The sequence below is a fragment of the Idiotropiscis lumnitzeri genome, chromosome 3, assembly GCF_059441095.1.
Source record: "Idiotropiscis lumnitzeri isolate Australia: NSW breed Sydney's pygmy pipehorse chromosome 3, RoL_Ilum_1.0, whole genome shotgun sequence".
Lineage (NCBI taxonomy): Eukaryota > Metazoa > Chordata > Actinopteri > Syngnathiformes > Syngnathidae > Idiotropiscis > Idiotropiscis lumnitzeri.
In genome coordinates this window covers 7,220,631-7,245,271 of record NC_142393.1, presented here as the reverse complement: position 1 = coordinate 7,245,271, position 24,641 = coordinate 7,220,631, and the positions used below count along the sequence as shown (strand labels likewise).

Sequence of the window (24,641 nt, the reverse complement as noted above, 5' to 3'; positions counted from 1 at the left end):
AGGGGGGGAGAGTAAAATATGATGAAGCACAAAAACGGTGATGGAAACTAAAGGAGACGGAAAGAAATAAGCTGCGAGCAAGAGAGAGAGAGAGAGAGAGAGAGAGAGAGAGAGAAAGAGAGAGAGAGAAAGAGAGAGAGAGAGAGAGAGAGAGAGAAAGAGAGTTCCAGTGATTCCCACACTGGCTTTCTGACTGTCGGTAAGCTCTGTGTTCTGATCCAGCCCCTCTCTCTGATGGGGTTTCATGCTTGTAGGCAGTGTTGAGGATTCGGGGAAAAGCAACACACTTCATCTTGAGAGAAAAAAAAAAATGCTCATTGACCATATTCCGCCAACCAAAATGAGAATAAGGACATCTCATCTCAGCCTCAATGACAGCTAATGGAGCCTGAACAAGGGTCAGTCACTAAAACCCAAAAGGGGAGATAAAAAAAAAAGGACAGTGAACTCAAGCGGTCAAAGGACGCCTGGCAGATATGAGAGGTAGGAGAGAAATTTAATATTTTGGTGCATTAATGTGGGCTGTTTGATCTTAGCATCTTGTATAAATGAATTTCTAACACAGCAAAGGCTCAACAACAACAATAATAATAATAATAATAATGATAATAATAATAATAATTATTATTATTAATAATAATAATAATAATGATGATAATAATAATAATTATTATTATTATTAATAATAATAATAATGATGATGATAATAATAATAATTATTATTATTATTAATAATAATTATTATTATTATTAATATTAATATTAATAATAATTATTATTATTATTACAATAATAATAATAATGTTGAATATTTACATAAATAATGACAAACTGCCTTTGCTGTGTTGCTTGTTATTTTTTTTTGCATCAGCGCTCGTGGCTTCCTGTTACAAAACGGCAAACGCATTGGTGTGAGGCTGACTTCAAGTGGTCGCCACTTGCTGTGGGCTGCGTGTGCACATCATTATGAGCCTCCGTGCATGTACTTGGGGCTGAAGGGACACATGAGAGCACAGAGCCATTCTCCAGCGGTGACCTCGTTCTCGAGCTACAATGCCTCACTGAGCTGATGCTCTGTTTATGTGTGGCCATGCAAGCGCTCTGTGTACACACACACACACACACACACACACACCCCCACACACGTGTCAGGACACTCTTTCAAGGAACATGTGTGTATGAATTACTGAATGTATAGAATCATGCTACTTAATATGTTCCTCCTAAGTTATGAGGTTTTATAAATTGTCTGGAAAAAAAAATCACGTCTATAGGTCCACTAAGGCTTATTGATTTGGTTATTTGAGATCAAGTGTTTTAAATTCTTGTGCTTCTTTTGAACGCCTGAGTGTCAGTCTAACACGAGTGGACATGATCACAAGTTAGATGTTGCTCAGTTTTGTGGCGTTTTGACGTAAAATCCTATTAAATATGTTCAGGAAAATACAATGTAACTGAGATAGAAATGATTAAAACAGAGGTTACTTGAATTTTTTAACTGTTTAACTATTTGTTGGGTTTGAAGAGCAAAACATTGTGTCCCCTATCAATCCATTGAGAATCTGTAAATAGACTACAATTATTAGTTCGCTACATTCCCAGGCTTGGGACTGAACTGCTTTTCATTTAGGCTCAAGCTAGTCCAGCCAATGCTATAAATACTGCTGTGATGTTCAGCGAGGAATGGACATGTGAAGTCAACTCACAAGGAATAAGACACCTAATATATGCTATGTATGGATTTGTGTGTGGGCAGCGAGTGGGTGAGGGGTTGCGCTTTGAGATTTTGACGTCACAGAGGGCCTATGTCTCAGCAGGCCGGAAAAGGTGGGCGTGCGCATCATTCTTCGGCGTCATACTCAGACCTACGCTGCATTCAAGCAACCTTGAAAACAGAAGTACAACAATTCTATTTTTTGTTGGACTTAAAACCATGGGCTGTATTTTCGTAGACTAGCACCTGTTAACCCAAAACGGTGGTAAATTCATTTTCTCCTGTGTTTGTTGTGCCTCTCTGGTTGTTCTGGCGCATGGCGTTGCCTCGCCTCTGAATCATCCGACAATTGGATATCACAAAATAGTCACAAAATATATTTGAGCGTGTTTGAGAATTTGGTAGCTACGCTCCGCCTCAAAGGGCGTTCCCGTCACGCCCTACTGCCTAGGCAAAATTTGTTTACAAAATGTAAATTAGATTTTAGACTTGGAAAAAGCGGGTCTAACTCTGGGTGTAAGTGGTGTAATGTCATTTTCGTTCATTTGATCGAGGCGCAGGCAGACAAATTTGGCGCTGTTGCATGTTGGAAGTTAATCAGATTTCATTCATTAAATTATACCAACGAATAATAATCAATGTCATGCACACACTCCAACGAGCGTATCTCTGTTTCCGCAATGTCAAGCATGGTGTACTCAGGTGTACTGCGTATTGTTTTTTATTATCTGGCTGGTGCACTTGGTTTAAAGAAAAAGGCTAGCGCAATGAACATTTCCACGGCATCTTTAAACCAAGATTACCATCTCGACGAGTCAAAACTTATCACAATCGCTTCATGAAGCTTCATTTGCCCATCAATACTGATTACCCGAATTCTAAAGTATGACACTTTTGAATTCCTCCAAAGCCAAAATCCCTCATTTGAACAAAATGCAAAGTACAAATGATTAATTTGACTTGTTGAGGCCAAACGAATGACTCCCGTGGAAGGCTGTAATTTGAAGATTCTTTTAAAAATGCATAATAAAATGCAGCAGTAACGTGATTCATACCAAAAGTGTCAACGAGGCTTTATTGCAATCAGTTGAATCAAGAGGTTTTGGTCTGCACCAACACTGTAGAAATTTACGGATACAATTCAAAATGTATTGAACGTGCAGTTGTGCCCAAACTATTGACGTTTAGAAAATAGTACGTAAATAAAATGCTACGGGATAGAATTGTGTTTATACCGCACACCTTAAGTGCGTCATTATTTTAAGTGCAGTACCTCAATCAAATAATTCTCAAAAGCATGTTTTCAAATTTGAGATGTCTAATTTATAATGACGACTTTCTGTCTCTGCAGTGATACTGGTGTGTTGCCTTCTCTCCCTCCTCTCTCTGTCACGTGCCTGTCCAAAAGAGTGCAGCTGCAACACAAACATCAAAGCCGTGGACTGCCGGGGTCGAGGACTGTACGACATTCCCCGCCGATTACAACCAGACACCCAAGAATTATATCTCCAAGACAATCGCATCAGAGGCCTCGGATCCATGGCTTTTCGAGAAATACCCTTTGTTCGCGTTCTCGACTTATCAAATAATTCCATAACATCCGTTTCCCCGACCGCTCTTCTGGGGCTCAGAACTCTGCAGCATCTCAGTCTCGCCTACAACAGCCTGAGAGAGCTCGATAAGCGATTGTTTGGACCCATTCACTCACTTTCACACCTTGACCTTTCACACAACAGGTTAGGCGTCGCAATCGTCTGAATCGGTCCGTGATGGAATTGTAATCATTTTGTTGATTGGATTTCTTTTTTTTTTTTTTTCAATAAGCCTGTGGGGTTTGTCTGGAGCCATGGGAGAAAATCTGAGGAATCTGAGCCACCTGGGGCTCGCCCACAACAGGCTAACAAGATTAGACCGATCGCTGCTGGAGGCCTTGGCCCGCCTGGACAGTCTCACGCTACGAGGCAACCCGTGGAAGTGTGACTGCCACCTTATAGGCCTCAAACTGTGGCTGGAGACCTACCTCTTCAAAGGTGCCAATGTTTTGGATCATTTCTCATTCCAATGTCCTCATTCCAACAGATGCATGGACATTATTAGCTTGGGCTTTGTTATTTTTGCCAATATATTTATTCATGGCTTGCCATTTAACATCGGAGCACCTTGGAAAATTGCCATCCGGCAAGAGGTTTTTCTGTGAGGAGCTTTATGGCCGTCGCAATATCGATGGCAAGTTTCTCAAAAGAGGATCTTTTCAAAACAAACCACACAGCGAAAAGCCTCTTTCAGCAAGCATTTGAATAAAGCCATAGAAAGTCTGTCCAGAGGGCTTCACTGGAAAACAGCATAAACAAAAGCTTGATTCAGATGATGCTTCAGAGAGTGAGAAAGTTTCACCCGCGCCAACTTCTGGACTTACATTGGCTTTGCGCAAACGGTTACTCTAGGAGCTCTGTGTTTTCATCAGTAGCGGTAGTAGCAGGCTAGCCGCTGCATGGTTGTCAAGACCAGATCCTGTTTCGGCAAACTTGCAATTGATAGCGTACACTTGCACTAAGTATGGGAGAGAGAGGGAAATCTCATCTCTTACTCCTTCCGACCAGCAACACCTTTGCAAAATGTTTATAATACATGTATTGAGGAAAGTTGGGGTAACTTTTCAGGATTGCTTGGGACACCCCCGTCTTCATGTTATGTCCGGGATTTCCCTGGATGGGGCAAAACAGGCACAGAAAGACTTGCCAGGTGATGATTTTGTAACACGGCCCCAATTTCATTTGGTGAGCGATGGGATAGAAAATGACATATGAACAAAAACTGCAAAGATGTCAATAATATGTTAATAATGCATGTTTTTTTGTGACGTGGTTTATCTGTTGTTGTTGAAAAAATATTGTGGAGTAGTACAAAATGTATTATTCTACACATAAATATGTATGCACACATATATATATATATATATATATATATATATATATATATATATATATATATATATATGCATATATATACAAAAAATAGTAGCTGAAAAATGTGATAAATCACTATTAATTATAGCAATTTTTTTATTAGTTAGTTAAAAATGTAATTTCTTGACAGCACTAATATTTTATATTTTTATATGTATGACTTTTTTAACTAATTAATCAAACAATTTGCCATAATTAATTGCGATTTATTTTTCAGCTACTATTTTTTGCATATATATATGTATATATATATATATATATATATACATATATACATACATATATTTATATATTTGTGTGTGTGTCTGTACAGTATGCATGTATGAACTATCCTGTACATTAGATGTACAGTATATAAAAAAAAAAAACAAGCATTGTACTGCTTAAAGACACTCTCTTGGCTGCCTGCTTTAAAAGCTGTAAATTACATGTGCGGTAGAACAGCACAATGGGCCTTGAAACAAGAATGCGAGGTTAAGAGAAGACCAATGATTACCCAGAAAGCTAGAAAGAAATTGCGCTGACAGCGAGACAAATAAAATACTGACTTAAAGAGGGGAACACAGAGGGCGGCCGCTAAAGTCCGACCATTAATCATAACACACTCCGTATAGACCATTCAAGAAAGGCATTATGGGCTAGATTAATTACGACTGCCTCTCAAGCCCATGAACTGGTTAAAGCTGAGATATGACTGAGGTCATCTCTATCGCGTGGCGCCAAAAGGATTAGAACATAACTGATGATGATTATCTCTGCTCCCAAGGTGGCGTGGTGGATGAAGTGCTTTGCAGCCAGCCCATAGAGATGAGGGACAGAGATCTGCAGAAGGTCCCTTACCAGCTCTTCCACGCCTGCATGACCACAAGCTACCATTACTTGTTTGCCAACATACATCATCTGGAATCGGAGAGGCTGCTGCGAGGCCACATGCATGGCAACCACGCTCACCCTTCAAGCCACGCGCTCCATGTCCCCATGGCGATGGGGGAGGGATTTGCGGGCGGAGGGGGTCACGTCCCGGAGTGTGAGCCAAAGCAAAGGCAGCGGCCAGTCAACTTACGCCACGCTATCGCCACAGTGATCATCACCGGTGTAGTGTGTGGCATTGTGTGTCTGATGATGCTAGCTGCAGCCGTATATGGTTGCGCCTATGCCGCCATCATGGCCAAATATCAGCGAGAGCTGAAGAAGAACGAGGAGTCGGCGGCGGCTCGTTCGGCCGATCACGCCAGGCTAGATGAGAAGGAACCACTGGAGAATGCCATTGCCTAGGAGATGACAACCCGGAACTTCAAACTCGGGCCTCAACCCTTTAACCTAATCATCTTTGGATGACATATTTGTGAGTATGTGCTGTGAGGGGGCGGGGGGCGTGAAATTAATCATGTTTGTGTGACTTGACAATTTCTGAAACTTTGGTAGCTAATTAAATTCCACAGGTTTTTGACTATGCACTGAAAAGAACTGGAACTCGATGTGAATTCATGGGGGCAGGCCAAAGCATTAGAACGAATATATTCCATATTCTCTGAGAAACACATATCACAGTTACACTAGATGCAAACTGCTATATTTAAGGCCCAAGCGGTGACTGCTTTAAGGTCCCTGTTGTTAATAATCTGTATTTGTAGGTCTTAGTCGAGCTCGGGTATTTCGACATTTATTTCAGAACGTGGGTGTCTTTCTGTTATTGTTTCTAGTTTTGTTGTCTCATATCAAATTGATTTCTGAATTCATACTAGGCAGCTGGTGTCAGTCATGTTTTGATTTGTTTGTGATGAGGACAAAAAAAAGAGACTTGATTGCGTCGCGACGCTTGAGTGTGTGTATATGTACTGAATGCACATTCTGTATTTGTAGAAATTTTCATTGTTTGTGCCTGATCATGTGATCTTGTTTTGCAGAGAAAATATGTTGATGAAAGATATTTTTCTGACAACCCTTGAAGGGATAACGGGAACTTCTTTGAAGCAATAACAAATTTACGGGTACACATAGATTAATGACCATTATTGTTCTGCTGCACAAACTCCTAAACACATGCAAACATTTACTGAGAGGTCAGTCAAGGTGTTGTTTGTGAGTCATGCTGATCTTCTTCAGGAGACAAAATAAATGGAAAAATTTGAACCGACAACAGGATTTATTTTGACACGTCAGCAGGTGGAAATTGTCTCATGGACAACCCAAAAAATGTGAAACTTCAATTGCAAAGCAATGGAGCAGCAAATGATAAAGCCAAGACAGGAAAATCAGCTTGTCATAAACTCTCAGATGAAGAGAATGACATCAATATAAACTCTCATTGTTGTCCATGACATACTTTAGGACTGTTCAAGTTGAAGTTTTACGTTTGGTGATTAATTTAAATTTTATAAAACGTTAAAAAAAAAAAAAAAAAAACTCAGTTAACTCAGTTTTATTTACTTACTTGCAGAACCCAAAAATAATTTGCGCTCTTAGCAAAGCCAAATTCAAATGGCATATTAGGTGTACGTCTTAGGCATATCGTGTGTATTTTACAGGAGAAGAATCGTATTCCATGATCAAAAAAAGCTATTTCAACACATTTGACTCAAAATATACATTGTTTTTTTATTTTACACAAATTCCAGTATCTTCCTCAAGTAAGTAAAAAGTTTTTAAGGAAATTGTATTTAAAAATCCAATTAATCGTGATCAATGATGGGAAATTGAAAATTTAGCAATGTATTTGTTAAATAAATTCCATAACTAATTGCAATTAATCACATTTTCACCCACAATTTTTTGCGTAAGCCTGCAACAGTTATTTACTTGAATGATATTTTGGAATTAATGTAAACTCACCAAATACGAAGGATAATTTCATTTGATGACCTTTCTAAAAGCTTTCGTTGATCCTTGAATATATTCTAAACATCATCTTTACAGGCATTTTTAACAATTCTCAAAATTTATACAGCACATTTAGTTAAACCCACAAGCACCACACTCCAGCAGTGTTGGTTTGCAAGGCCCAGTGGTAACTTGAGCAGCGTTTTGTTCTGACATGATGTACTAAAGATGTACAGCTAATATGATACAGTATTTGAATTTTGGCAGTGCAAAGTATGCAAATTATTTTTGAAGTAAAAATTAAATTAAATTAAAAAATGTAACTTCATTAAAAAAAGTTAAATTAATCTCCAGAGTGATCGCTTTAATTTTGACAGCCCTAATATATATATATATATATATATATATATATAAATCAGAAAACAGCACTGAATTATACTGTGGTTTGCTGAAGCATGTACAGTAAACATACGCAGATGCTTTTGGTCTTAACGGCTGACCTGACATTTATGGCGCTGTGCGTTATGCCAGCAAACCCACTGCACGTGGCACAGGATGTGACACACACGCAGACACACTCACAGATATGCTGGCATTCACGTGCGTGTGCGTGCGTTCGGCAACGTTGTGACTCAAGAGATGTCTGGGGGGGAAAGCAGGGGGCAGGATGGAGACGGGGGGGGGGATGGGTGCGATAGGCCCATGGGGTACACCGTGGCATGTGATGTCATCAGCCTGTCCTGTCAAGTTAGTCCGGTAGCGTATTCACGAGTCTACAGCTCGTTCAAACACAGGCCAGCGAAAACTGGCCCTAACCGGCCTACGCTAAATTTGCATTCCAGCCTACATATCCCCTCCCGTCTAACTCTCTTACATAAAATCATTCTTACAGACATCCCCCAATCTGACACCCGTGATCATCATTACTGTACATCAGCAGGCTTTGTAATCGTTCTTTCTCCTTGTAAAAGCGAGCGTCGTCACTTGAATTGCAGCTTCACAGATTTGACACAAGGATGCAACCTGAGAAAAATACTGATAAAATAATACGGTGGGCTGCATGTTAACCGCTCTGGCAGGAGTGTGATGTATCTGTGTGAGCGTGCGTGTGCGTGCTTGCTTGCTTGTGCGAGTGAGAGGGAGCTGTGGCACCACACAGACTCTCCCATCTCTGTCCTTCTGCTCCAATGGGTTCCCCCAGGCCTGTAGTACCCACAATGCACCGCTCTCATGTCAACGCAGTCAGGCACCGTGAAAATGTTTCTCTTTTCCTGCCCTTCTCTGTTCCCTCCCTTGTCTTACCAATAGTTATGCTCAACACAATGGTTGTTCTCTCCCAACATTCGGATTTGCCCTGTGATTCTTGTGTGTAGATCTGTGCATTTGTTTATGTGCCTACATTTCTTAGTGTAAATACCGCAATTAAAACGACGCAGTTTTTAGCCCAAAATAAATAAAAAATGGAACATGTGTAGTATAAAAGAGTACATGCGAAATTACAAAAAAAATTGTCACAAGGATCCATGATGGCCTCACAAGAGGATTTGTTCCCAAATGTTCTAGGACGGGAACAAAAAGATGTCCGTGAATAAAAATAAACAAGTATTACCTGATGTCGCGCTTTGCACAATATGAAAGTGGATTTTCCAAAGCAATTGTTTTATTTTAATTTCTTTTTTTTTTTTGCTAAATCGGCATTTCACTGTTCCCTCGGCTTGGTCAACAACGACGACATATGCGCATATCCGGAACTGTTTTTTGGTTTCGTGAGATCACATATTTACGCGAGCGAGTTACTTGTGGCAGTTGCGACAAAGGCTCGAGTGTTGATTGCCGAAACTGTCAGCAAAGTAACAAGTCTAAACACAAGAAATCCCAATGTATAGAATTACTATTCGGATAATAACGGTGACGTGAACGATAAAGTACAAACAAAAATCTGCTTTTGTAGGCATATTTCGAAGTGTGTAGAACATGCAAACAAGTGTTATTCTCGAGAAATTACTGTAATATTAGGCAGAGAAGAATGGGAACCACTGGATGGCATGAACACTCCTCAATGCAATAGTCTCATGATAGCAAGCACATATAAAGAGGTGAGTGAGACAAAGGCGGAGCAAATCAACAGGTGAAAGATTCCTGCACGACCGTGAGGGTGAGGAGAAATTTGCAACCACTGTTAATATAAGACTGGCCGGGGGGAGCAGCCATCCTCGACTTACCCGCAGCTATGGGTGATTTCCTCTCATCCAGGAGCTGAATGGCGGTGCTGGCTAAGACGACACTCTTGTTTTCTGAGCCTACAAGCACACAAACGCACCTCATGAATCATTGCAAAATTCTTTTTATCAGTTCTGAGCACAGGGTGATCGGCGAGGGATGCACTAAAGATAAACGCCAGCGAGTATTATTTCATGGCCGCAGTTTCCTGCCATGAGTGAGTGAATCCAAGGCGAGGCATTGCCAGTAAATAAGAGGCTTTCAGATCACTTGTATTAGCTGAGACTAATGGAAAGCCTGAGGCTGAGGACAGATAAAAACAAGTTCCTCCGTTGGAAGGAAAAAAAAAAACCCCAAAACATTTTAGCGTTGTAGTTGAACTGCGTGTGCGTGTGTTCTGGCCAAGTCGCGCTGGGAAGGACTGGACCTATTCCTAACGTATCTGATTTCAACCCAAAGCAATCAGACCTGTCCATAAGGACATCACAGAAGAAAAAGAGGGGAGGGAGGGAGGTAAATATTCCTGAAGTAGACGACGGATGTGTGTGTGAAGAATAAGAAAATATTGTTGACTGAAATTTACCTTATGTTTATTATTTTTTAAGCATTTTGGATGATTACTCACTTGTTTCAGTCTAGAAAGTCGTCATAAATAAACATTGAACGACATTGAATATCAAAAATAGGATCAGAGGTGAACACTAGGACGACAAGAGCAATCATTTTGATGTTTTTCAAACTTGGATGTGTTACGATTCTGCATATATCGACAGAAGATGTTCCTGGCCTCTTGATTTGCCATAATTCTGTATCTATTTCGCTCTTATGCTGCAATTTTATGGTATTAAACAATCTTAAAATAGTTACTTGTCATTATTACTTTAACGACAGCGTTCCTGTCAATTTGACAGCTCTATTTAATCTTACACGTTTCCATAGCAACCAGCGGCTACATAGAGAAGCACGGCCGGTCATCGTGAACTATAAAAAAAATCTTATAGAGAAGAGTCGGCTTTACATCTGCTTCAAAATATTGACCTGTCGGAGGATGAATTGTTCGGCTGAGACACAGCAAGTCAGAAGCATAAAAGCCCCCCAGCCCGGGTCAAAGGAAACATGTCGCGTGGGGTACAATAGGCTCTTAGACGTGATCGTCATGACGTTGTGGGCAGTATATACCAACAGTCAAAATCAATAAAGTAATCAGCTGATAAGGAGCTTGTTGACATCATAAAAAAAAAGAGTTGTTGAGGGAGATGTTTTGAGTGACGTACTTCCGATTTACTTCCTCTTTTTTGAAGTGAAGTACAGTAAAGTCATTCATAGCAAGCGTCTCTTTTCCACCGCAGGTAACTTTGAACCAAGCCACTACTCCCAGCTTATTTTATTTATTTTTATATATTATTTTTTATTCTATTTTTATATAACAAATATTATAAATATATTAAAAAATATATTTTTTAAATATTTAATTTTTTGTTTTTTATATCTATATTTTGATGTGATTTATTTATTTTATTTTATTTATTCATTTATATCCAATATTGGAGTCTGAAAAATATTTTATTGCGAAAAGCTTCTCTTGTTTACATCCATCAATGATGGACTCTTGAAAAAAAAAAAAATAATAATAATAATTTTAAAACAAACAGACCACGTAAATAGCATTCTGCAACAAAAATGACTAACGGTGTGTTGGTATTATTTGGTAGAAGTTTGGAAATTGCTCCAAATAGTCTGGTTAAAGCCAAGTACTTACACCACAACTGGATAGTACAGGAAGGCAGCACTTTGCTTTAAGGGATGCTGTGATTCAAATTAGGGTTAAGCAACCCCCAAAATGGAGTAGAAACGTCAATGCTTTGCAGACGAAAAGTGCAGCATTGTCATCTACTAACCTGTATTGAAGGGCAAGGAGTAAACGAAGGTGCCGGGAACTTGTTCTGCTGCCCTTTTGTACCACAACGGGAAGTGATCGGCATTGAACACGCCTTCTTTGTCCTCAGCAGTCAGGAAATCTCTTGAGACAAATGGAAATGACGGACATGATTCACGCACATTCCAAAATCAATACGAACTCATCGGTCACAATTTGTTTGATTGAGACTGATAAGGCCCAATCCCAATAGCACCCCTTATGTCTGATCTCTTCCCTTCCCCTTTGAAATGCGTGTTCACGACAAAACAAGACATGCCCAAATTCACCGTAAGGGGTATGGTCACAATCAAGTAGTGTATGTTCTAAACTTTGCTACAGTTATGTGTTTTGAGTTCTGGGTTGAAACGCTCTCTGTCGAGCTGGTTGTCGGATCAAACAACAATGCTACAAGCCAGGTAGTACAGTACTGTTGCTTCTGAATGCCGTGACAAATTGATTTTCATACCAATAACATTTGACATTTCATTAAATATTTGTAGGTGTTTTAAAAGTTGTTGCTTAACGTGGTCGGGGCTAATAGCATCGACAATGTACAACAATAATGTAACGTCGTTCTTATTAGGACGTAATGTCGCGTCTACTTCCGACACAACCTGCACGCGGCTCAAAGTGACGCTGTAGCGCATTCCTATTTCCGAGGGGAATTGCTTTTCCACCCTTTGTCTTCATTTCCCCAAACAAGGTAAAGAGGGAGGAGAGAAGACAAAGATAGAGGCTTAAGGAGAAGTAATGGGGTTGGGCCTTCTACGTTCTCCCTTTGCTAAGTAAAGTAACCAAATTGAAACTTTTACTTACTGACTAGTTAGCTTGTCAGGTACAACAAACAAGTTGATTCTGGACAGGCCGGTCCTTGTGCCAAGGTAGGCGATTTCAACTCCTTTGTCAGAGTTCCTGTGTTTTAAAATGTCATTTAACAAATGCTGACTCGAGGAAGTGCAAAATATGGCATGCATTACATTAGTGTGTGTGTGTGTGTGTGTGTGTGTGTGCATATGTGTGTGTGCCATACTCAGACTTATTGAGCACCAAGCTGGTCCAATACGCCTCCAGTGGGGCAGTTACCACAGCATCAAAAAGGACCTCTTGAACCAACTCCTTATCACCTGCAAAAAAAAAAAAAAAGAAATGAATTATAACCAGCCAAAGTGAATCCCTTCGTTAAAATAGCTTGTTGGTGAGCTCTACAAACATTGCAGTTGGGGTTCATGTCCACTGAGGTAACGCTTGATTGCCTCAATCTGGGTCAGGTAGCGATGCTTTGGGTGCTCATCTGTATTGCAGTATGTCCTGTTTTAAGAACGATAAATATATGATCCCCAAAAAATGAATCAAATATCTTATTCACATGGTGCCAAATGCCAATTGATGACAGATGTTCTCCCACATGGAGCAGTTTCACAAACACATTTTTGAAGAAAACCAACTGAACCCCCAAAATGAAAAACCCACTATAGTAATAAGATACAGCTTTGTGTAATATTTATAAAAAATGTTTGCAATGACACAGCAGGTTATTGAGTTTCTGCTTAACAGTAAATCATATTTAAGGATCAGTAAACATATACAGTTTATTAGTCGCTTTATACGTTTCCTATTGTTGACAAGATATAAAGGAAGCTTTAAAAAACACTTGCACGACTTGCTCAAAAACACAGAAGTCATCCATACTCATACCATTCATCTGCAAGGGCGACATCAGGATGCTCTAAATCGTGAAGGCCTGTAAAGAAAAAAAAAAAAGAAAAAAAATTTAAGCTGGAGAAGCAGTTAAAGTCTTACACTCTCAAATACATGCAGCATGTGTGAAAAATGTATTTGGTGTTTGGTTTTGGCAGGTCTGATTGGATCAGGAAGAGCCAAGTCATGCTCAGACCGCTCCCAATGACGGATATGTTTGGAGTTACAAAGAGACCACCGTGACGTGAGGCTGGATATGACATAAGCATCGATCAAGATAGAGTCAACACATCGAAAGAGCCACTAAAGAAATACATATTAAACTTTCTGTCTAATAATGAGGTTTTATGTTACATTTACGACTTCAACATGTGTGATGGAAAGCCGGGAAGAGGAATTTTATGACCTATGATGACTTACGCAAATTGTGAGGAATAACTATACCCAACTTAGTCGACGGCCTCTTAGGCGCTTGATTGTGTTCAAGTGCATTAACGTAAATTGTAATAAGTAGCATCAATGTTTTTATGACATTGATAAACACATTACAGTGTGATGTTTAAACAACTAATTCAGTGAGAACAAATAAGACAAAAGGAATATGAATCAATAAATTAACTAAAGAATGCAATTTATGCGTGTGAATAATTAAATGCCGAATGAAAAATGTATGGCTGCATGTTGAATGATACGGAAAGGCGTGGAATGATATGAAATTAAAGTTTAAATCCGTTATAAATGTGAAAAATTGAAATAACCGCAAGTAAACGAGCTCAACACAAATTAAACAGAGTATCTTAATTTTTAGGTTTTATATGGTCATTTAGAAAAAAAAATGTAGTGGGAATGAGATGAGTAGGCACAGCTTGAATTAGTTATAAATCTTAATTTTAAATTATGTGGCACTTCCTGTTTATATTTGGGCAAATTTGTGTCACTTCCCGTTGATTTTGGAGGCAATTCCACTTCCATAAGCATTGTTAGAAGTGACATTGAAACCCTAACCCCATTTAAAAACCTGAGGTTGCACATTCCAACAGCTGGATTTTTAACCAGTGATTTGATAGCCACTGTTACAAATTGTGACCCTATTTTGAAATCCTAACTTCGGGTAACCTCATTAATCAATTTGATTATTTTTACTTTCCCGCATGAAAAGATTATATTGTCCCCCACCCCAATTGAGCTGTACAGATTACAATTGGATTGATCCTATTGTGTCAAAAATAATCATGGATGTACAGAAGACAAACCCCAACCCCCCCCCAAAAAATAGTTCAAATTAATGGTGGCAAAACTTTTGCAATAAGAGGTGTGTATACTTACGCCAAATTTTATAGTTTAAAAAAAAAACTTATACATACATACATATATATACATATACATATATATATATCTTACCTTCTTCTACTGTGACATTGCCTGTGAAGAAGAACTTGCCGTGGCCTCTGGAAAGAGCCACTCCAAGACTAGCAATAACATAAAAAAAATATTTTTTTAACCATCATTATGCAAAGATAACGGTCTCTGTGCTTCTCACCTGAAAGGAGTACCCTGGATGTCTGTGTAGTAGTAATCATTGTGCAACACCAGCACACGCCTCTGTAACATAACGGAAAATATATTCTCTAGTGACCAATCTTCATGGCACAGCACATTTCCTACCATTTGCTGCAGTATGGCTCCATCTAGTGGTGATGGGAGTATTTGCAAGCAGCGCACAGTGTTGTTGCACTGTGCATTTTATTTGCATGAATATTGTGAATATGAATATGAATGAGTGCTGTGTGCACTGTATTAGGAGATATATATGCATTTGCATATTGAATGCTTATTAATCAGCTGAAAGTACAGCGTTCTCCACAAAGCTTTAAAAGTGCAATGCAAAGGCACACACACGCACACACCTGCGCGTGTGTGTCTCTCCAAAAAGACACAGCAGGCTGCTGTCTCTCTTGTATTTGGCAACATGTGCATGTCAGAGATAAGGGGCTCACACACTGAGGCAGACACACTCGTGCATGCAGAACAAACCAAATCAGACACAAATTCCCCAGTCAATGTTGTACATCACTGTATAACCTCTCGGCAAAACGGGCTTTCCCTGCTGTGCGCTGCTTCGGAAAGACCATGCAGGACGTTCAGAAAAATGGTTTAGTTAGCATGTTGTCCATCTGAAAAAATTGCGGGAGTCGCTCACCCCTTTGTCGATACTCTTTTTCACTTCCATTGAGAAGGTCCCCGTCTTCCTGTTCACCATGGCGTTCCTCAACTAGAAGCACAAAGACCGTGCTGAGGGTCCGAAAATGGGTTTCATAACGGCGTTTGAATAACAACAAGAGGCTCACCGTATCATCTTTGTCCTCCCATTCCACCTCAGACAGATCCACACTGCTGTAGTTTGGCTTCCTTCGCTTTTTGCCGTCGCCATACTGGGCCAGCGGGAAATATGTGCGCATAGAGTGAAGAAATTGTGACAGGAACACTTCATATTTGTGTAAGAAAAAAAAGTAGTCGCTATATACAAAGTACCGTACTTTCCGGAATACAAGTCATTCCGGAGTATAGCTAAAGCCCAAAATGCATAATGAGGTAGAAAAATAACATACCGAAGCCGAAGGTGCATTTTTCGCGGTTAATATATTTTACAAAATACTAGATCAAAAATAGACAGTTCATCCAGGCAGGCATGTTGTAACACGAATTAAAGAATAAACAACGGGCTGAATAGCTACAAGACATGCTAACACAGTGAAGGTTAGTTAGATTAGCATGAACAGAAAAAGGTGTCCAGTGTTCAAGTTAATGTTTTTGGGACACCGCTGTCCGTGCTCTGACCGAGTGGCGGTTACGTTGTATGAAGCAGAGGCACCACGAAAGGTCCTCCCGCAAAGTTCTTTATATTCCTCGCCTTGGTAACAAACTGAGCGTAACTGCGCTTTCCCGCCGCAGGTTTTTCAGGCACCCACTAGCGAACTCGTTATTCTGTGGCTGTAGCCATCCAGCTTTCATTTTTGTTTGATTTCTTTATCGCAGTAAGAGTTGAATCTGCTTTTTGGCAGTGCCTAACAAGTTTCTCATTCACGCCAAACGTTCTCTCTGCTGCTCGATTATGGTTTTCGGCTGCGAATTTCACTACTTGCAGCTTTGTAGTCTGCATACTATGATTATCTTTCGGGGCATTTGTGTTCAGTCGTTCTTAGTTGTCTTTGTAAGGAGTAGGAGAAATTGTTACATAAGTCTAGAGTGTTCTCTTGTGGCTGTCTGTGAAATTACATTTCTTTCCACGTATAAATCGCTCCACAGGATAAATTGCATATGAAGGAATGAAAGTGCCCAAATTAAATCAATAAATACACCATCAACTGTTTAATTAAAATTGTCATGAATTTTTTTTTCATTCATTCATTAAATTTGGAATTGAAAAAAAATCTGATAAAATACCATTAAATAATCAAATAAGAGTGTCATTAATTAAATGTTTCATTTATTAAATATGTAATTAAATAAATCTATGTCATTAATTAATGAAATTACCAATGATTATATAGAAATAATTAAATACATAAAATTATATTTTTTTTACGTATAATCATTGGTAATTTAATTCATTAATAACACATTGATTGTTTTAATCCCACATTTAATTAATACATGATACATTTATTTAATAAAATTTTTATTTCATTATTTAATGGTGCTTTTATTTATCTATTTGATTTATTTAATTCCATATTTATTGAATGAATGAAACAATTAATAAATGAATGACACATTTAATGAAAAATTACATGGTGTATGTATTTGTTTAATTTTGGCATTTTCAGTCCAGTGCAGGACCAGCCAACCTATGAAAAAAAGTCCGAAGAATACGGTAGTATCTTTCGAATTCATTCAGGTGCGTCACATTCCTACAGATGAGTTGCACAAACTGATGTGTTTGGTCGGTTGGTGAGCCAACAGCTTGCAAGACACATTATGTTGTTTTATTCTCTCTTTCAATTTGTCACCCATCTGTGTGTCAACATGTTTCTGTGGTGCAGTACTGCACGTGTGTGCTACGAAGTCTCGTTCGTGTTCATCTATTAGCGAAGATAGCCTCCCAACCCTCATTAGCACTACCCATTAACATCTTTAATTAGACCATTATTAAACCATCTGTCGGTCTGTCTCAGTGACTGTTTTCGCTTGTCCTCCTCTTCATCTTTGCTCATCTCATCCCTCTATTTTTTACTGCATCCTGCTAATTTGTCCCTCCACCAGTGCACTCCTTTTACTCAATTATACGATAGAGTTCATTTTAACTATTGAGACATTCCATTTCCGCAGTGAAGAACTGGGACACACTTTCCGCATTGCCAAAACACAAATGGACATTTTTAATATCCGTTTCTGTGCCCAATGGCATTCTGGTGTGATAACGAAAAAAAAAAAAAATTACACTTGACATGAACTCACAAATAATAAGCAATTTCCATTAACATAATGAAGGAATATTTTTTTTTTTAACAGGAAACTATGCAACTTAAATTGGCTAAAATAATGCGGCCCAAAATGTGTTAACTTGTTAGTACTCACAAGTGGCCGCAGATCCGGGTGGGTGAGAATGTAGCCGTTGTTGGTAATTGCAAAGGCATAGCCGTGAATGCCCAACTAAGGGAAAACACAACAAATGGGTATATTATTGATAAAGTATCTAAAATTAAAAAAGTTACTTGCGCTTCGACTGGAACTGTCGAAAGGGTCGAACTGCAACAATATGTTCACTTTGTAATTTGCGGTGGTGTAGAACACCGCTTCTTCCGTTTAATATTTTGGCAATCATGTTTTTTCTGTAAATTGCAATGCAATGCAAATTACTCATAAATCTGTGACTCAACTTCACAAACACACAAACTGAGTTTTGGGTGTTTTTTTTATGCATATTTAATTTAAAAACACCGTCTCCACAAATAATACATAAACAACAAAAAGAGACAGGAGACAAGTATCAAGTAGCACAGGTGTGCATGGAGTAGAATTTACTTAATGACTGTACTGGAGCAAGAAGGCAAGAACAATGAGCATCATACCTAATAAAAACCTCTTTTTCTCCCTTGCCTCAGTTTGATATTCCACTTACTGCGTCCTTGTCCACATGCAGTCTATAATTGTACCGGGGATTTAGGAAAACACAATAATAGCATCTAATACCTTGTATTTAGGAATAGTCTTGAGTAGCTCTGAGACAGGGACATCTGTCCCTACCACCCCCAGTAAAATGCCATGGTTCCGCTAAAAACACAAAATGAAATACAAACAATTGTTTGAAAAGATCCACACTCTCATACATTGAAAAAAATAAATAATTAGAGATTATTAGCATCTTGATGGATAAACAGTGAGCATTGTCATCGGAGGCTGTTTTTGGCATGTACGTGGCAAACTTTGGTAATTGTTTTGGGAATTTGCGCCCTCTTGTGGAGTCGGCTAGTGATGGGCAAATGAAGCTTCATGAAGCACCTGTGATTATTTTCTAAACTTGTAGAGGGCACTCTTGGTTTAAAGATTGAAATTTAATACAGTTCTATTGCACCAGAATTTATCTTTAAACTAAGAACACCATCTAGAGGAGTATAAAAAAATTAGTCTTATCAAGTGATTAATTTTTTTTAAGTCATTAATCACAAAAAAATCCATGATTAATTGCGATTAATCACATTTTTCAATTACTATTTTTTTGCGACGCTTGGAACAGATATTTACTTGAATAATATCTTGGAATTGATGCAAAATCACCAAATGTAAAGTATATTTAGAATCAGAATCGGAATCCTTCAAGGACTGTTCTAATAGCTTTCTTTGATTCTTGAATACAATCTAAATGGAGACATCTTTACAGGCATTTTTCGTCTAAATATTTCTCAAAATTGTCCACAAGCGCCAAGGCCCAGTGGTAACTTGAGCACGGTGTTTTGTTCTGAGACTTGCTAAAGATGTACAGCTAATATGGCCCAATATTTGCTAAGTATGCAAATTATTTATGAAGCAAATCAAACTGAGTCACTTGAGTTAAAATATTTAACGGAGTTAAAAAATGTTGGATTAATCACCCTTAATTTTGACAGCCCTAAAAAAAATATATTAAAAGTGCTTCATGAAGCTTCATTTTCCTACTACTAGTCGGCCTCTCTCAAAGACATACAGGATGAGTAGAAGTCTTGTACATTAATGTAATAGGGGGAGCAGTTATCACACAAGGACATCAAGACTCTTTTGCATCAAGGAAGAATAAAAGAAATAGGGCGGGAAGAGGGGTCTTCACAGATAAATTATCTTTCAAGATGTGAAAAATGCTTAAGGGTCGGAGTTATTGATAGATCAGTTTGAACTTCAGGGATTTTTTTTTTTTAAACGCTTGTTAGGAGAGTTCAGGTTAAGTTTGGGTGACATTTTGAGCTGGATTTGGATCAGGTCGATGTAACTTTTAACTGTTGCTCATTTTCAGTGTTGTGAATATTATTGTGAGACTGAGGTCTCAGCAGTTTGCTTTCAAGATTTGCACTAATCTATTAAGGTGAACTCACACATTGACATGTTAATTGAGGCGCCGTCTTGAGCCGTGCTAGAAAAAAGGCGCAAAAGATCAATTGTTGAAAGTAGCCAGAACATTTTGAAAATGATTTTCTTAACAAGCTTTTTAAAGGCTAAGCACTCTTTTAAAGATTCATGCGATTCAATTAAATGGGGCGTTAAGATCAAACATTCAATGAAAAACCAGGACTTTTTTTTTTTCTCCAAAAAACACGCAGTCAAAGAAAGAGCCAACACATCACTTCACATTTGTCGGAACCTGCCAGGGGGGAAATCACGGCGGTGATACTTACAGTCTCATTCTTAGTGCTGAACACAGGCATTGCCACGGTGGTCATCAGCACCGGACCTTGACCGTCATCCAGCTAAAGAGATATTGAGGGAGTTAAACGAGACAGAAAAGAGAGAGGAGAAAAAAAGAGAACCAATAATGGGACACATTTTTAAAGGTTTCTAAAAGAAAAAATGACGTCCGTCTTTGACACTTCTTCTAAGCTCATTCCCTAAATAGCTGACCTGTGAATAATTGTAGAGCAGACCCAGTCCGACTCAATTATCTTCTTCAGGCGACACCCAACTTACATGACATGTTTTATTCATGTTCCTTATTTGAGTTAAAACATGTTCAATCACAGCCTGTCTTTGATCTCTTTTCACAATAAGCTTATCCCAAGGCAGTGCTTCCAGTTAGGATGTGAGTATCTTTCCGCCCTCAAGACTGCTGGAATAATTAAGATATTTATCTTTCCAGCGGCTGCCTGTCTACGCCAGTGACTTCAATTTTTTTTTTTTTGATGAAAGCTTGAAATTGTTGTGCTGAGGTTGTCCACTAAGAAAGCAAGCATACTTATTTCTAATTTACCGCTCTGGGTATCTATGTAATATCTTGTCAACTCCTCAACACTTCTGCTGGCTAAACCTTCGTTTCCATTTGAAAGCATGTCTGTGTCGTTTTGGTCCTTGCATTGGAATGAACTAACTCATGGAACAATGGAAGACAAGGACTGAGAAAGGCGTTAAGAATATAAACTAGGTTAATTGATTCAACAATTATCATAAGGCCATTGAGATTTCCACCTTTCACCGCAAAAAGTTGACAATTTTCATTGAACTTCACATTTAACAGTAAAATAAGCGGGCTGGTTGACAGAAGGACATTTTTTGGCGAATGTTAGCATTTAGTGGACCTCCCCTTAGCAATACGGTTTCCGTTAGCAAGATGATTGTGTATTGTTCAATGAGTGTACCTTGGAATTATGCTTTTATTTTTATCAATTTCACTATGACAGAGGGGACGTGTTACCATTGGCATGATGCGAAAAAAAAAATGAGAAAACAAAAGCATACATATTTACTTTGCAATTTCAGAGATATATGCAAAATGTTTACGATGATTATAAAAATAAATGTCTAAATTTATCAAATAACTTGTGGACAATAAAAGGCCAAAATCAATTCATGTAAATTCATTTCTAATGTATTATTTCATTTTGAGTGATAAGTGTGCAAAAATGTGACCGCTTGTAACAAGATCTCAGGGTTTTATTATTCTGTTCCATTTTCATGACCACTGAGTGATTATGAAGAGAACATCGAATGCACTTTTAATGCGATATTGACCCAGTTATTTTTCATCCATTTCTGCTGCAGCAATCAGTTTACAACTATTGTGTTACAGAAAAGATTGCACACCCTCAAAACACCCTCTCTACTTCGCCACCACCAATAGGCGGTAATGACAGGAAACTACGAGCATCCATCCTGTCTCCATCAGCCACGGAGCGAAAAGGAAGCAGTGTCCTGAGCTTTGACTGATGGTAATAGCAACTGAGGACACAATATTGGACATCAAAGAGAAAAAGAAGTACACATAAGTACTAGTGCTGTAACAATGGACAACCTTGCTGCAGGAAAAATGGTATCGATCAAAGGACAGGGAGGGAATGAGTAGGACCTCATCTAAAAATAAAAAGATCTATTTCCAAGCTCAGGTGCGGTATATTGGATCATCTATCACAGGACTGTAAACATGGGCGAGGAGATTTTGTGTATTGTAATCAACGGTTGTTGAGCATCGCCATTGACGGGCTGCCCAGATGTGCTTGAATGTTAATTCGTTTGGTGGAATTCAGGCTTGTCCTGCTGTGCTGGGAAATGAAAAAGTGTATTAAGTAGATAAAAGGAAATGAAGCATGAGGCGACATATTTAAATGTCAAAATCACTGTGAAAGTAGAGGAAAATCATTCATTTGCCTTGTCGTAAGCTCAAAGAAGAAGGACGAAGAGACCCACCACCGCGTGGGCAAATTGTGAGATTTTGACCAGTTATTTGAATTTCCTTAACTTGGGGGTGGGCAAACTTTTTGATAGATGGGCCACAATGGGTTCTAAAATTTGACAGAGGGGCCAGACCAGGTGCAGATGGGTGGAGTGTTTTGGTCACCTCACCTCATCGGAGAGAAAAAAAATACATTTAATTTGAAATGAAAATGAACATACGCATTACAACAAAATATCTGTGTTTGACACACCACAGTATTTAGAAAATAAAACATTAACAAGGTTTATTTATTTAATATTTTTCAAGATTGGCGGGCCGGATTGAAACGTTTAACGGGCCGCATGTGGCCCCCGGACCGAAGTTTGCCCACGGCTGGGCTGACAGTGAATGAGTTGACTCATTCACTGCCAGCCCAGGTAAAATGAATGTACTTTTTGCCGTCTATATCCGTCAATGGCAGTGAATGAGTTCAAGACCCAATCATTACTGACCTTTTTTTTTCTCAAATTCTCAAATAAGGCGCGCTCAAAACAGAGAATGAAAAATAACCCCAAAGTGGTTCTGAGAAGGTTTAGGGTTTTTGTTTGATTCACACCTGACTAACAACTTGTGAGCAAGCCTGCAATCTTTTTCACCTCAAAAAGCAACACACAGTGCGAGAAATATTAGCTCTATGCGCTAGATTGTATTTTGAACCTCGCAGAACAGAAAGTGATGCCCCTTTTTTTCCTGACAGGCCATGGGCTAAAAAACTTTTGAGACGCAAATAAACACACATTGCAACACCCCCTCCTGAAAACACAAATACACACCCATGCCCTAAGTTTGATATCTCAGGGGACACCTTGTAATCTAGGTTCGCGTGACAAATGAGGTGACCTTTGTTTCCGTGGAGACTGAGCACAATGACGGTGTGCGATACTGCAAAGGAGGTTGCAACAGCCCAGGTAGGATGCGTCATAAAAAGCCCTCATGATAAATGAACACTTAAAATAAAACAGAGTGATTATTACACGTGCATTATTGACAAGTTATCCACTTCGCCATATAGTAAACGCTCTTTAATTGCTCCCCGGCTGCAACAAGCCCCCCGCCCTCCCTCCGGCACGTCAATATTGGTTCCCGTCCTTTCATGCGTGTCATCAACATCCTCAGGAAGGGAGACGGACATGTCTAGAATATCTGAGGTGACTGTGACCTAATAAACGACTGCAGCTGTTTCACCGGTCTGTTGTTGCCTGTTTATGTGCTGTGGTGGTTCGGAATGGAGCTGTAAAAAAAAAAAAAGAAGGAGAATGTGCCATTGGACAAGTGGGCTGGATGTGGTGTGGGAGCACAGAGCTACTGAGGTCTTCTTGGGCTCTGTGGTAGACAGGACTATTTGATCCAGTGGGGCCAAGAAGTATTGCGTAACGTATAATTGCGCAAGTTCAACCATTTAAAAAGAAGAGAGATTTCTAATTTTCATCATAAGTACACATCAAGCATGAGAAAAATAAACTGGGTGGCCAGACAACAAACAACTCTTGCGCCACTCTCAAAGAAGCTACTCGCTCTTCAAATCATTGATTACGGCCTTAACTGTACAAATGGGACTTGTTTGAACTAATTTGATGCAAAAGAGATGGGAAATAATTGAAAAATCAAAAATATGAGAGCATATTGGAAAAAAATAAGAAAAGAAAATCTGTGAATATGCAAATATGTTGGTGTTGAACTTCTAATATGTTTTAAGTGGTAATATCACCAATCACCACTAGATGGCTGACAGATGATGAAAATTACATACCTTTCCATTTTTAAATGGATGAACTTGCAAATTCTTAAGTTGCACAATACTTATTGGACCCACTGTAAATATCTGGCCAACCTGAGCATACGGTTTTCACAGCCAGACTACTTAAGGCCCAAAATATGGATTTATATATTTATTTATTTCTCTCGAATGCGACCTGTGCTTTTTGACCTGCAATCTCATCTGTGATTGATTCTGTAGTGTCAAATATTCCCTCCGTCACTCTGCTTTTGTCCATGGAGAGAGTGGCGACATGGACGACTGAAAAGAGCACCCTAGTCCAAATCATCCTCCCAATCCGTCCAACCTCCTCACAATCTTTCGCTGAGATGGACAAATGATTTAAAGACATATTATCATCCCACGAGTCGTTACGGGCAGCTGAATTTCCATTCGGACTATGAAAATAACATTTATTTCAGAAAATCAGACCGAGACTAATACCACAGACAGGCTCGTTTTCACATAAAAAATGCACAAGAAAAAAAATTAAAACGCTGCCTCGATGATAATCAAACTGCCAGCCCCGAAAATTGTGTCATGCATGGCTGACGTCACATCACCACTGATGAATGAAAGTTAAGCATTTGTACGGATGCGTTTGCGTGTTCGATCAAACATGCAAGAGAGACACTACCACCAACAACCACAAGGGA

General features: G+C 39.0%; 2 protein-coding genes across 7 annotated transcripts in view; one reads left to right on the top strand and one right to left on the bottom strand.

The window, feature by feature from the left end:
* Positions 1-24,641, bottom strand: part of LOC148339695 (voltage-dependent calcium channel subunit alpha-2/delta-3-like) — a 104,705-nt gene that overhangs the window by 21,976 nt on the left and 58,088 nt on the right. For all 4 annotated transcript variants that reach the window (XM_088289406.1, XM_088289407.1, XM_088289404.1 and 1 more), the window contains 13 exons: positions 20,203-20,274; positions 18,530-18,610; positions 17,915-17,989; positions 15,685-15,768; positions 15,537-15,608; positions 14,877-14,938; positions 14,738-14,805; positions 13,334-13,379; positions 12,849-12,946; positions 12,669-12,762; positions 12,455-12,550; positions 11,619-11,740; positions 9,723-9,800 (listed from right to left, as the gene is read on the bottom strand). In XM_088289406.1, the coding sequence (XP_088145532.1) occupies positions 9,723-9,800; positions 11,619-11,740; positions 12,455-12,550; positions 12,669-12,762; positions 12,849-12,946; positions 13,334-13,379; positions 14,738-14,805; positions 14,877-14,938; positions 15,537-15,608; positions 15,685-15,768; positions 17,915-17,989; positions 18,530-18,610; positions 20,203-20,274 (1,048 nt within the window). The remainder of the gene's footprint in view (positions 1-9,722; positions 9,801-11,618; positions 11,741-12,454; positions 12,551-12,668; positions 12,763-12,848; positions 12,947-13,333; positions 13,380-14,737; positions 14,806-14,876; positions 14,939-15,536; positions 15,609-15,684; positions 15,769-17,914; positions 17,990-18,529; positions 18,611-20,202; positions 20,275-24,641) is intronic.
* Positions 172-14,108, top strand: lrtm1 (leucine rich repeat transmembrane protein 1). 3 transcript variants are annotated; one of them, XR_015842441.1, is made up of 5 exons: positions 462-483; positions 3,066-3,450; positions 3,539-3,744; positions 5,447-6,025; positions 13,495-14,108. XR_015842441.1 is itself a non-coding variant. In XM_088289410.1 (4 exons), the coding sequence occupies exons 1-4, from the start codon at positions 477-479 to the stop codon at positions 5,953-5,955; spliced, it is 1,050 nt and encodes a 349-aa protein (XP_088145536.1). In that variant the 5' UTR covers positions 172-476; the 3' UTR covers positions 5,956-6,813. The 3 variants fall into 3 exon arrangements, 2 of the variants coding, with proteins under 2 accessions (XP_088145536.1, XP_088145534.1); XM_088289410.1 differs by lacking the exon at positions 13,495-14,108 and having other exon boundaries at positions 172-483; positions 3,123-3,450; positions 5,447-6,813; XM_088289408.1 differs by lacking the exon at positions 13,495-14,108 and having other exon boundaries at positions 173-483; positions 5,447-6,813.

What these genes read in the sequence shown, in the direction of transcription:
- lrtm1 (XM_088289408.1), top strand. An exon ending in CTTGACCTTTCACACAACAG is followed by an intron (nt 3,451 to 3,538) that starts GTTAGGCGTCGC and finishes TTTTTCAATAAG; the next exon opens with CCTGTGGGGTTTGTCTGGAG. An exon ending in GGAGACCTACCTCTTCAAAG is followed by an intron (nt 3,745 to 5,446) that starts GTGCCAATGTTT and finishes TCTGCTCCCAAG; the next exon opens with GTGGCGTGGTGGATGAAGTG.